The sequence below is a fragment of the Podarcis cretensis genome, assembly GCF_951804945.1.
Source record: "Podarcis cretensis genome assembly, chromosome: 3".
NCBI lineage: Eukaryota > Metazoa > Chordata > Lepidosauria > Squamata > Lacertidae > Podarcis > Podarcis cretensis.
This window is the reverse complement of record NC_137172.1, coordinates 99473134-99487170: the sequence shown is the minus strand read 5'-3', so window position 1 is coordinate 99487170 and position 14037 is coordinate 99473134. Positions and strand designations below refer to the sequence as shown.

Sequence of the window (14037 nt, the reverse complement as noted above, 5' to 3'; positions counted from 1 at the left end):
TTACAAACACTTCAGGTTACAGACTCCGCTAACCCATAAATAGTACCTCGGGTTAAGAACTTTGCTTCAGGATGAGAACAGAAATCGTGCTCCAGTGGCGCGGCGGCAGCAGGAGGCCCCATTAGCTAAAGTGGTGCTTCAGGTGAAGAACAGTTTCAGGTTAAGAACAGACCTCCAGAATGAATTAAGTTCTTAGCCCAAGGTACCACTGCACAGCTGTTTATCCCTGACTCTTTTTTCTTCCTGCAGCAGTTGTTCCTGGCAACTGAGTTCCACCAGGAGAGTGCTCAGCTCCCACTCGCAACTAATGCACTTTAAATCTCACCCACCTCCTGTTATATAGGCCCTATATCATAGGGATATTATTATGTTATAGGGAATCTGGTGTGGCCCTAAATATTTCTGATTTCACACGACTTCTAAATTTACAAAATAAAAATAAAAGGAAGACCCTGGTCAGGCTGTTTTGTGTGTTCTAGATCTGCAATGGGTCATGCAAATTATATTGTACTATTAAGCTTATCTCTTTGCATAAGAGGTATGCAACATAGTATTTTTTTAAAAAACACATTAGAAATCTACACACCTGGTGAACCAAAGTAGCGTAGAGTAACTTCTTGAGTTTTCACTTCTCCTGCCACATTTTTGGCCATGCACTGGTAAATGCCCTGGTCAGTCTCTTGAGTGTTCTGAATCATGAGCGTGCCATCATCGAGCAAGTTCAAACGGGAATCCGTTTTCATACTGAGCTCATTACTATGGAGAGAGAAAACTGTGGGACTAAACACCTTTAATTTATAAGTATTCTAAAAAAATTACCCCAAAAAACTGAACGTGAATTTGTTCAGTGTGTTGTGTGTGCAGGCCCTCACAGAACTGTATAAAAGGAAAAGATTCCAAGGGTCATCTAGTTCTTCAGGTATCGCAGCTAAACTCAGAATGCAAACAGTTTTTGCAAGTGATCTGATGTTGGTCAATGAACTCTTAAGATGAGTCTACACAGAGAAAATTATTTTCAAATAATATTAATACTAGTACATTTTATTTATACCCCACCCTCCCCAGCAAGACCGGGCTCAGGGCGGCTAACACCCGATATTAAAACAAATTGATTGAAATACAACTTAAAAACAAGATTAAAATACAACATTAAAACATTAAAATACAGCCTCATTTCAATGGAAACTCAAATCAAAAACTTTTTGGGGAGGATGAAAATGTCCAGTCTTCACCAAGTAGCCTTACTTGTTTCGAAGCCAAATAATTTCTGGTTTGGGATTGCCTTCAGCTCTGCAAGTGAAGTAAACGGTATTCCCTGAGGTAACATCCACATCCTGAGGCTCTGACGTAATTCTTGGTCTCTCTGTATAATCAACAAAGCATTTTTTTTTTTTTTAATGTGACTGAAAAATAAACTATGAATAGGTTAGCTCTTCCATTTTAATGTAAGGTATAAAAGATTAGGGACGCAGGTGGCGCTGTGGGTTAAAGCCTCAGCGCCTAGGGCTTGCCGATCGAAAGGTCGGCGGTTCGAATCCCTGCGGCGGGGTGCGCTCCCGCTGCTCGGTCCCAGCGCCTGCCAACCTAGCAGTTCGAAAGCACCTCCGGGTGCAAGTAGATAAATAGGGACCGCTTACCAGCGGGAAGGTAAACGGCGTTTCCGTGTGCGGCTCTGGCTCGCCAGAGCAGCGATGTCACGCTGGCCACGTGACCCGGAAGTGTCTCCGGACAGCGCTGGCCCCTGGCCTCTTAAGTGAGATGGGCGCACAACCCCAGAGTCTGTCAAGACTGGCACGTACGGGCAGGGGTACCTTTACCTTTACCTTTTTATAAAAGATTACCGTATTTTTCGCACCATAGGACGCACTTTTTCCCTCCTAAAAAGCAAGGGGAAATGTGTGTGCGTCCTATGGAGCGAATGCAGGGGGGAGGCAGGCGGGAAAAGCCCCCAAGAGCCGCACACAAGCTCCGTGCGCTCTTGCAGGCTTTTCCACAGGAGGGAGAAGGGACTGACTGGCCGCATCAGTCCCTTCTCCCACCTCCCAGAAAAGCCAGGAGAAGCTGCAATCTCTTTAAAGGGGTTGAGCGGCTTCTGCGGGCTTTTGGGAGAGGTGAGGGAATCCCCCCACCTCCCAGGAAAGTCCTGTGCAGCGTCTCCCAGCAAGGAGAGGCTGCACAGGGCTAAAGGGGAAGCTAAAACAGCAAGCGGGATCCATCCCGCTCGCTGCCTTGGCTTCTTCCATAGCTGTGCGCAACCCCTCCGGCAAGGAGAGGCTGCGCGGGGCTATGGCTTCTTTAGCCCTGCACAGCGTCTCCCAGCAAGGAGAGGTTGCGCAGGGCTAAAGAGGAAGCCAAAACAGCGAGCAGGATCCATCCTGCTCGCTGCCTTGGCTTGTGCCATAGCCGCGCGCAACCCCTCCGGCAGGGAGAGGTTGTGCACAGCCTGTACAGTGCTCTTTGGGGCTGGCGGGGAAAAAATATTTTTTTTCTTGATTCCCCCCCCCCCCCCTAAAAACTGGGTGCGCTCTATGGTCCGGTGCGCCCTATGGTGCGAAAAATATGATAGTTCTCACAGATGAAGTTAGGCTGTGCAAACCTAAACACTATTAAGCATAACATCAGTTATTATTTTAGGCTAATAATAAAGTTTTAATATATATTAACAAAAAAGTTTACAGTATGAAGATCTATATGCCATGCATTACACCATTTCTTTAATGTCTCCTTCTAAGAACAATTTAAAAAATGCAGTGTCATACGTAGTACAGCTGTCTCAAATAACTGTACCACCAAGAGTTTTCAGACTTTCAATGCAATGACAGAAAAACTGTAGAGGTAAAAAGAACCACATGAGGCATCATTTAAAACACATAACAGTAGACCTTAAGAGCCCTGCTGGAGCAGAATAAAGGCCTAACTTGCCCAGCATTCTGTTCTCACAGTGCCGAAGCAAATGCTTATGGGTAGCCGCAAACTCAGACATCAACTATGTTATGTCAGGAGCCTGACAATACTCTTATTTTTGCAGTCCCAAGCAGGCAGCCAGAACAGGTTGTTTATTAAGTCCAACGGGCTACATGGCTGGCTTGGTTTGGTGGTTCACGAGCCATGCAGGCCTGGCTTAAAAGTATCCTGTATCTCTTTCGAGGGTTTTAATTTCAGCTCTGTCGTGTTATGTGTATGAGCACCACATGAATGTTTGGCTGCTTGCCTAGAATTTCTATCCTCACATTTACTCAGCCGTCACACGACACGTGCAAATTTCCAAGCAAGATGCCCAAATCATATTTTCATTATTATAGGATGAAGTAGTAATTCACGGACATTTAAACACCCTTCAAGCAATCCTTTCTGTTTCAAGATGTGTGCTTTTTTAAAAAAAGGTTTATTACATTGGGCAGTATCCAATGATGTACATAGTTCTGTTGACACAAGGACCTCTGGCTGAGCACTGGCATTCCCGCCTGACTCTCTTCCCTCTGTGCATGCCCCCTAAATCTGCTCTGAGGTCTCTCCCAACCCTTTGGAAGGAAGGTAAATCAAGCCCAGGCAGACACTGTCTCTGGCTAGGGGACAGCCAGGAGGAGGGGGGAAAGCATGCTTTCAGGGGCCAGTGACTTGAAGGCATTCCATGCCTCATGAAAACAAAGAAGACACTGGAAGAGCAGGATTGGACCAAATGACCCTCAAGGTCCCTTCTAACTCTACGACAGTATGATTCTACGATTTGGGGAGGGTGTGGGGGCACAAAGGGAGAGGAGATGGAGGGGAAGTTCCATTGTCCAAACAGAAATAGCAGAACCACTTTGTTGGAGACTGCCCATACCTTTGTGGATTACTGCTAACAAATGCCAAGAAGGGGCTGCCATACAGAATGGTGTGCTTTCATAATGCAACAAATAAATGAGGATGAGTCAGGAATCAATGGAGTAGAGAGATCCCAGGAAACAATTAAATTGTTTATTGTTAATATGAAGTGCACATGGGCATGATGTAAGGTAAAGGTAAAGGGACCCCTCACCATTAGGTCCAGTTGGGGCCGACTCTGGGGTTGCGGCGCTCATCTTGCTTTATTGGCCGAGGGAGCCAGCGTACAGCTTCCGGGTCATGTGGCCAGCATGACTAAGCCACTTCTGGTGAAACAGAGCAGTGCACGGAAACGGCGTTTACCTTCCCGCGGGAGCGATACCTATTTATCTACTTGCACTTTGACGTATTTTCGAACTGCTAGGTGGGCAGGAGCAGGGACCGAGCAACGGGAGCTTACCCCATCGCAGGGATTCAAACCGCCGAACTTCTGATCGGCAAGTCCTAGGCTCTGTGGTTTAACCCACAGCACCACCCGCGTCCCATGGGCAAGATGTCCTTCTCAACAAAATTTAGATATCATTCCCATCCACCCCGGAAACAGACAGATGGAGGCAAATTTACACACACACACACACAATCAATCCATCTTACCACAGTTAAGTTCTTCTGGTGTTATTGTGGCCACTGATCTTCCCTGGATTCTCCTTGGATATTCACAAGTAGCTGCAGCTTGCGCATTACCGGACTCTGCATATGTCTTCAGCAAATCTGCTAGCCACAGTATTTCACAGTCACAGTGAAGTGCATTTGAATCCAGACGCCTGGATAAAACAACAAACTGTACATATTAATGAAATCAAGCATGACACGTACGTACTGTGAGATGCTCTAACACTATGCAGAATGCTAGTGGGAAACCTGAAAGCCAGGAGATCCTAATTTCATTGGCGCCAGTTAAAAGTGAATTCAGCTACGAACCTTGTACTGAATGAAGCAGTCTTTACTTGGAAGAAAATTTGAGAGACAGACTAAGGTTACTCTGCATCAGACTTCAGTCAGTTGCTACAACCCAAGTGCAATTAATCAAGGGGTGTGTTTAGTGAAGGATTGGAAGCGGGGGCTAAGAGACAATTTGAAAGAATAGTATTTAAAACTCTGGTGTTGCTGAGGTCCACCTGGGATAAAATAAGTTAAAATGCTGCCACTGATTCCAAATCTCCTCCCCACCTAACTCCATTTTCCCATCAAATGACACACAGATATTATTACTTGTTATTTTTCTTAAGATTAATAAACTGTGCTTTTATACTAAATTTCCTTTTTTTTCTGTGTATATTGTAACGTTTTATGGTTGCTAAGGCCATCGGCTGATGCGAATAAAGTTGTATCTATCTATCTTAAGATTAATAAACTTAAACGGTGCAGTTTTGTGATACACAAAGAAACCACCTCCTTCTGTTGTTATATTAATAAAACACAATGTCGTGAGTGACTAAAATAATGACAATAAAAAAAGAGGAGCCGCCAAGATTTTTAAAAGCTGTCATTATTCAGTCTATACACTAGAAGCTCATAATTGTCAAGATAAAACATGTAAAACTAGAGGTTAATTTATTTCCTTCTCCAGATGAAGCAAGGTGAAATGAAGATACGATAGGAAGAGTTCAGGCTAATGTTTAGCAGTGACTCCTGTAAAAAAATTTACGACCCTGGTCCACAGTTTACTCAACTAATGGCAACAGCACCATTACTCACTGCACTGGAATACAGGAAATTGGTTTTGGGAAAGAAACAGATGTGATGAGAGAGTGCGCAAGTCACTGTGACAGATCTGCAATCTTTATATTTACCAGGAATCTGTGCTAGTGGTCGTGAACGAATTGTCAATTACAACAGGTATTCTCTCTCTCTTTCTCTGTTTAAGATAATAGATACCTTTCTCCATTTGTAGCACCAAAGGTCAGAAAAACAGGAAGGGGCTTGCTCAGGAGCCAAATGTGTATTATCTGCTGAACACTGAGATTCTGTACCTAGCACAAATCTAGCTTAAAATACTGGCAGGTCAACGATGAGGTAGATACTACCTATATCAATAGTTACCACCTGAAAATGGCATATAAATACAAGAGCATTAAAGAGTATAGAGTTAGTTGACAGAAGATTAAGTACAATTTTAAAGGGGGAAAGGAAATTTACTTACAGTCGTTTCATAGATTCCAAGTGACTAAATGTCCCGGGAATTAAATGGGATATTCTGTTGTTATGTAAAAATCTGTTGAAATATTGCATTTACTAATTAGCGGTTTGAATGCCTTATACCAGTCTTTCCCCAGTCTAGCATGCTTCCTATGTACTCCTTTTTTTAAAAAAACATGTTGCTGTATTTGTTGCTGCATATCATTGTATTTTTATAAGTAATGACCCAATATTCCTGTTAATGACTATAAAATACGTTTGAAAGCTGAGGGCATCTGGAAAAAATGTAAGTGATGATGCAGCTCAATCTTATGGAAGTTTTAACTAGTAAATTGAGATTTACCCTCAAGTAAGTGCAGGGCTGTTGCCAGATTTTAGGGGGCTTTGGGCAAAGTATCCACCAAGTGTGGTATCTAGCAAAGTAGTTCTGCTAGCAAAAGGACTTCCACTTGTGCAATGGAACTTCCTCTCTTCTCCTCAGGCACCCTCCTCAAAACTGGTTTGGTGGGGTGAAGAACTCCCAGAACAGGTTTAGGGGGCACACAGAAATCCTTACTTCTGTGCAGCCAGAAGCCCTTACAGTACCTTGTCTGCGCACAACGGCACTGCTTCTCAGTCTCTTGCAGCCTCTGTTTCTCTTAGCCTTGTTCTTGCAGTTTGTTCCCTGTCTCTCTGCTCCCACTTCCAGCTGTGCCCCTCACCCCCGCCAGTTTCTCCCACCCTGCCAACCAGGCATGCTGCGCCCTGCCAGTTGGAAGACCAAGCTGAGAGGAAAGGGAACTAGGCTGCGTAATAATAAAGTGTAGTTCCTTTCTCACTTCCTCTCAGCTCCGTTTTCAAAATGGTAGCCGATTGCCTAGGCAGCGGTTGCCAAGATCTCAACAGAAACTGTGCTTGAAGATACTTGAGTGGATTTTAAACTGCAATTTATTTCCTTTGCACTGAAAAATCCAAATTGCACTTTTGCCGCAAGATTAGCAGCAGGCTGGGTGGCCAGCCTAGGGTCAATCCAGGTTGGTGGGTGGGTGTGTGAGAGAGAAAGAGACAAATTTGTTCACATCTTCTCTCAAGAACAGTGGCTGCAGGGACTTGGACTTCAGTTCCAATGTCCAAGCACAGCAGTGCTACTGCTCAGAATTTCTTCCCAGGGAAAATTATATATACTGAGGCTACATTTTATTTAGGGCTTATCCAGATGGCAGCTTCCTTACTAGCTAATTTAGCACGGAGTAAAAGAGAGGTTCCAAACCGCATGGCGGCTTTGTGCTTTGAACTTGGGCTGTGTACACATTAATGGCTTGAAACACAGACAGGTGGTTTTTTTTCTCAAGCCAGATCAGTGCTGCTTTAGGTAAAAACGCATCGAAATGAAGCCTTTCTTAAGAGACAACAAGACAAATATAGATTGCGGCTAACGTCACGCATACACCACTTCCCAAAGCAGAAGTGAGAGCACCTGGATGTTGAGTAAATGGGGCGGTGTACGCTGTCTAGGATTATAAGGAATCGCCATGGGGACTGTTATCCTCCATGTGAGGGGAAGCTGCCATCTGGAAGAGGGAGGAAACAAAAATAAAACTTACAATCTTTCAAGTTTGGGAAGATGGGTAAATGATTCTGGTTCCAATGTTTCAATTTGATTAAAGTGCAGGTACCTGTTGGGGAAGGGGAAGGGAAGTAAGACAACACAGAAACACAGTGTGCTTAATAAAGGGTCCCAAAGCAGCTGCTTTAAAAATAAATAAATGTGTACAAGTAACTTGGATCCTACAGCCATCCTGCATTGAAAAGAAAGCCCAAGCCTTTATACAACAGGTGGTGCCCACGATCCCCTAATGCAGTACAAATTATCAGGTAGGATATATATCAATCACGGAGATTCAGAACATTTCAGAACACGCCTATGAATAACATTATATTAAAGGATAATATTTGGACGTGATGTCATATTTTCGTTTATTAAGCATACGGGACTGGATTCAACCAAGTTGTTGGGCAACAAGTCCCGCTAACACAGCAGAACTTAACCCCTTTCCCCTCCATGCACCCTCTTCAAATCTGTTTGCTTTTGACGGCATTCCCATATATATACATATATGTATATGAATCATATATATATATGATTCATGAACTTACTGGCCCTCAAATCAGAATGAAAGAAAAAGAAAAAAAGATGATTGCTTTGTGATTAATGTTTCCATCCACAAAAGAGAACATATGCTTTATCTACGGCAGACATCTTTCTCCTGTAAACAAACTACCACTTACCTCAGCATACATTGCTTACATGAAATAGTTAAGAAATACAATTCTACATTTGTTCTCCAATGAGAAACTTTCAGCTCAAATTTAAACCTAAAAAAATAAATGTGGTCAGTATGCACACATGCAGCAGACCCGCTTATGATCATGTGGCACAGCAATGCCTGGGATACACAAGTAGGGCCATTTTTACCTTCTACAAAACACTGATACAGGAAATAAATGTTTACGTCCAATATGAGCTACGGCATGCAGTTCAATTTCACATTACATGCTTCTTCATTCCTATTTTGGTGAGCACCCAGCACCGTCACTTAAATGATCTTTGGTCACAAGACTGGGATTAAGAGTAACTTCTCTGTTTATACTAATGACTAGAGTAGGAATGTTGTCCTTACAAGTATGGAAAAGGCAGAACATTCTACTAGTCATATTCTCAACCTTCAAAGTTACACAAAAACACACCCAGAAGTAATGACAGCTGTTTGAAAATATCTGTAAGCCTTTTAAGCTATTTTATATATATATATAACTACTACTTCCTTTTGAAATATTGCACCCCTAAGAATTTTGCACCCATGGCAATTGCTCTCTTGACCCCCGCCCACACTACGCCACTGGACACAGCTATTGCGAGCAAATGTGTTATTCTGTGATTAATATTCTACCAGTAATGAACCAAGGATATGTTGCAATAACAGAGAACAATAAAAATTACATCATTCTTTGTACAGTGAAGAATCATTTTGCAGAAGAACAGGCAGAATCTACAGAGCAATGCTTCTGCCACCACCCATTAAAATGTACCTCCACCTGATATGTAGGACAGTGAAAGCATGCAATTTTTGAAAGCATCATCATGCACCTTAAAACCGAAAAAGTTCAAAATAAAAAAAGAAAGGTGTGTGTGGTTCTACTTGGAGTAACAAAATCGTACGCTGTTCTGTACTTCACAATTAGGTACAACACAATTGATATAGGTAGTTAGCATCTGGGATCCCACTGATGTCACAACAGAAGTGCTTAGGGAATGAGGGTGATGGTCTGATGTCACTTCTTAAATAAATGTCTGTGTGTAACTCTACGTCATGCTTGCAACCATACATCAAACTGCTGCATCAAATTTCATCACCAAGCTACAGCAAAGCTTCCTATTAAGCAGATTCTGAAAACCTTAGTGCTGTATCAACACCACAGGAGTATGGCTAATATGAAAACTGAGGTGTGTGTTAAAGAAAAGTTAATATATTAAAATCCACCTCAGACAACAATTTTGTCAAATTGGCTTCATTTGAAATTCATGGAGAATATATCTATGGATGATGACCATCTATGATAGCTAAACTGGAACCCTTCTAATCAAAAGAAGTATCCTTCTGATTTAAAGATGAATAGGCAAATGGGGAGGCTACTTCCAACACATCTTTCTGACAAGATTCCCAGAGGTTTTGGCAGGCTACATTGACCCTTGGTCTGATCCAGAAACTCAGTTTCCTTCCTTCCTTCCTTCCTTCCTTCCTTCCTTCCTTCCTTCCTTCCTTCCTTCCTTCGCATAGACTTATGCACTGACTTATATTGACTTATGTCAATGGGGTCTGAGTTGGAAGATTCAATCAATGTGATAAAGCCCATTTTAAAATGAAGATATTTTCCTGCAACCTACTCAAAATGCTCTAAATTGTGTCTGTACAGCTTGACTTTCTTACTTTAACCACCACTAAAATGTCATTTAAAAGCATAAATATTTTATTCATTTATTTAATAGATTTCTATACCACCCCTTCAAAATACATAAAAATAAGAACAAAAATATGGCATTAGGCATTCATACAAACAAATACACCCTGACAAAATATTTAACTACTACACCCAACAATTCTTCATGAGTTATTCTGCAGAAATTCAGCTGTATCTGATGGGATACTAATATAGCAGAATCATGCTGTTGTCTACTGCACAACTGAAGTTTAAAATGCTGTGGCAGGAATAGGCGACTTGTGGCTTTCCACAAATCATTGGATTGGGGCTCCCAACATCCTTGACCATTGGCCATGCTGGCTGGGACTGATGGAAGCTCATCAAACATACTGTACACAGTTAAATCTATAACTGAATCTATCACAGCACTAAGGACTATTGCAGTTTCACACACCCACAGCCAAAATGTACTCTTGTTAGTTTTCTGTAGGTTACAGGGTGTGCTCCCCAGCCATATTTTTCCATATTTTGAGTTTTCCTCTGTTTGATGCAGGGTGGATAAAAATCAATGATTTTTTAAATGTTTTTTTAATTTAAATTGGATTTTAAAAATAAAATGCTTCTGGAGGAAAAACCTTTCTAAAGATAGTTTTCTATTTAAGTTACATTATAGTCCAAAGGCTATTCATCAGCAAATAAGAATTTGTTTTAAGTTTTTCATGTGTGCTAAAACTCAGTCTGGTTTTTTAAAAACTAACAACAACACGTTTAACCACATCAGTTAACAAACATGGATACATATGCTATAATGTTATTGTTTTAAATAAATTGCTTAAATTGTTGTTAAGGAAATGATTATTTTTCTCCTTCAAATAAAGTACAGCAGAAAAGTTGTCCAAATATAAACTGTTAACTTATTAAACCTCACAATTATCTGTCTATGTATTTCTAATACTATAACCAAGTCAGTAATTTTTGATATAAATGTAAAAACTACTGTGATAATTTATTACTCCAAAAATGAAACCTTCATCTGGTTGTAAATATTAAGATTATACCAGCAAGAATGAGTTAAAAAAATTAATGATTTAAATCAAGTCTTACTGACTAGTGATTTAAATCAAGTCTTACTGACTAGTGATTTAAATCAAGTCTTACTGACTAGTGATTTAAATCAATTTGATTTAAATCAAATCCACCCTGGTTTGATGAGCCAAAAGCATACCAAAATTAAAAATACTTTAATTGCAAAAGGTATAGGCTGGGGAAAAATCAGAACATAAATTCTACCTGGTTACATTGAGGCAATCAGAAGTTAATTCCACGAAACTCAAAACTGTAAAGTATTTGTAAGAAACAGAAGAACTGGATCCTAATACATGTTTTAATTCTTGTTGCTATACTTGAGTCTGCTCACGTTAAGTCATTATAAAGTGAACGGATAGCCTTGAGATGTAAATAACAAATACAATATGAACACAGACAGAATGAATTTGACAGACACGTCTTCTGCGTACCACTAATTGCAACCACGTTGGACTAGAAACCCATTCCGTGCAGACATGCAAGGCATGCAGGCAAGAAATGTCGACCGAAAACGTGCACTTTTTCTCTGAGGCAACCAAGCAGATGACAGCACAGAAGAGAAAAGGCACTTACAGTTGTTCTAGAGAGGCAAGTCCTTTAAATGCTTGCCTGTCAATTGATTGGATTTCATTCTTGTACAAATAGCTGAAACAAGAAACAATCAGTAATATTAGTATACACAAACGAGAGCTACATTAATGTGGGATGGAATTAAGGCGACACGTGAGGACAGTTTTCCAAATACATATTAGAAAGCAACAAAACAAGACATGGATACACACCAAAAACACTTTTCTTTTCTTTTTAACTTGAGCATCTGCCTGCCATGGTCTCTGGAAGCCAAATAAGATTTTGCGCAGGATTTACGATGACACACCAAATAGATTTTGGTTCTTTTTGCTCTTCTGGAAATGTATCTCCACAGAATTCAATTGGCAGATCTGTGGAGCATCTTTAAAGGCATGAAATACAGCAATAGGACCACAGAAGTATTGAGTGAAGCTAGAATGCATGGAATTATTGGAGAAGTATTTTTTATTTTTACTGGACTGAGATAAACTATTATCGCAATTCTAGTTCAGTAATGTTTCTACTGATATTCGATTATCAGAAAGTGCTTCATCCCAGCCAAAGGATCATTGCTCCATTCTCACAAAAACATTAGCAGATCAAAAATTATATCCAAATGAATATACAACCCAAATGTATGAAACGCTGGTCCATCAGACTTTAGTTAATTTAGCCCTTAAAACTCTCAAAAGCCACAAAACAAGGTAAATGTTACTGGGGAGGAGTTTTATAAGATCACTAACAAATTTGCTGGTACAGAGACCTCTTATTTAATGATTAATTTCGAATCGATTTTAAAAAGCAAAGCTCCTGCACCTTTGAGAGTTGTGTAGAAGAGATTTCAGCAGGTATAGCTTGTATTGACAAGGTCACCTGCTAAAACTTATTGTTCTACACAACAAATAAAGGCGCAGGACCCCCATCCTCTTTTGCATCCAACCACCGTAATTTGTAATGGACTACATCACAAGGATGTGTGCGAACCTGTTGCTAAATAGCCACAGACATAAGATGGAAACGGAAAGGTTCAAAAATGTCACTCCAATCACAGAAAAGAGCACAGCATGACTGAAACTTTCCCTTCATATGTTAACTGGATTGTTCAGACACCGGCTAGTCCTATGCAATGATTCACATTCACACACACACACACACACCCCAGAGAATGCATAAAACTACATAAAAGCAGCATACCATCTTACATACCAGTACATTAAACCAGTGGTTTCCAGAAATGAAAGTTTTTGTTAAGCTTGTGTCTTGCTTCTTGAACACTTTCAATGCACTCACTTTTGGGGTGGGGCACAGCATGTATTTTTCAATCTCCCTCTTCTCTTAGGCAGGTTATTAAAATGCCTCTGTCTTAAGATAGTTAATTACGCATTTAACTGAAGAGGCTTTTCTCTTCAGGCAACTGGGATACAGCAGCAGCTCCTATTTAAGGCTCCATCTAAGAATGACAGCTGCTGAACCAACACCTGAGTTCTGTTCTTATGGAGTCTCCAGCCTGATCCCTTCACAGAGCTGCCCAGGGTACCACCAAAGCCTTGTCTTGTCTCTGTACTCTTTAGGATATTGCTCAAGAGAGAACAGTTACCATGCATAAAGCCCTAGCCAGGGCATTTTCCCCAGCAGGAACTCACTGGAACTCAGTTCCAGCACATCTCAGGTGGGCGCCATTACCATTGTAAGAGAAAAAGGGAGGCGTTCACGATGATTTCCGGCACTTCTTTTTCTAGAAAAATTGCACTTTATCATAACATACTAAATTAGCAACATACTTTATCTTACTTGTGATAAGAACAGCCCTATGAGTTGGGTCACTATCAGTTCAACAATGAAAAAGATTTTAACTTTCCTGATCACAGAACTTAAAAAGTCTCATTTGCAACAGAACCTTCAGCTATGTCCTTAGGTCTTTCAACCACAGCTGTCAATCTTCCCTTTTTTTTGCGGGAAACTCCCTTATTCCAGCACCATTTCCCGCTGCTATCCCGGATTGTTAGATATCCCGTAGACTGTCCCTGGGACAGGTGAGGCTGCTGATTCCTTATTTTGGAGGCTGCTGATCCCTTATTTTCAAATCTGAAAGTTAACAGCTATGCTTTCAACAGCTACGTGTTTCCTAGTGTTTTCAAGTTCATATCAATCAAACAAATTTTACAGGTCAGTTAGGTCATAGCAAGCAAAACAAAGCAATGGCTAGTCCTATGGAATGATTTTTGTCACTAATAACTGCTTATGTTCCTGCTTGGATATGTTATGCTGTAACCAGCAGGAGAAACTATTCTGTGTTTCTAGATCTGACACTGACTGCCACAGGGCTAAGGGGGTAAATATAAACTGCCACCTTCACAGTTGCAACCTTAGCTTCATTGGATAATTGACCAGGGTCAACTGACCAGTCAACTGACC

The 14037-nt window shown here is 41.0% G+C and overlaps 1 protein-coding gene across 2 annotated transcripts in view; it reads right to left on the bottom strand.

Moving 5' to 3' along the window:
• The window catches only part of PXDN (peroxidasin), a 79756-nt gene that overhangs the window by 35583 nt on the left and 30136 nt on the right, over positions 1–14037 (bottom strand). Inside the window, exons 4-9 of one of the 2 annotated variants that reach the window (XM_079969636.1) lie at positions 11626–11697; positions 7590–7661; positions 6011–6082; positions 4462–4631; positions 1246–1363; positions 587–756 (exon numbers count right to left, since the gene is read on the bottom strand). In XM_079969636.1, the coding sequence (XP_079825762.1) occupies positions 587–756; positions 1246–1363; positions 4462–4631; positions 6011–6082; positions 7590–7661; positions 11626–11697 (674 nt within the window). The remainder of the gene's footprint in view (positions 1–586; positions 757–1245; positions 1364–4461; positions 4632–6010; positions 6083–7589; positions 7662–11625; positions 11698–14037) is intronic. The other variant, XM_079969637.1, reaches the window with a different exon arrangement.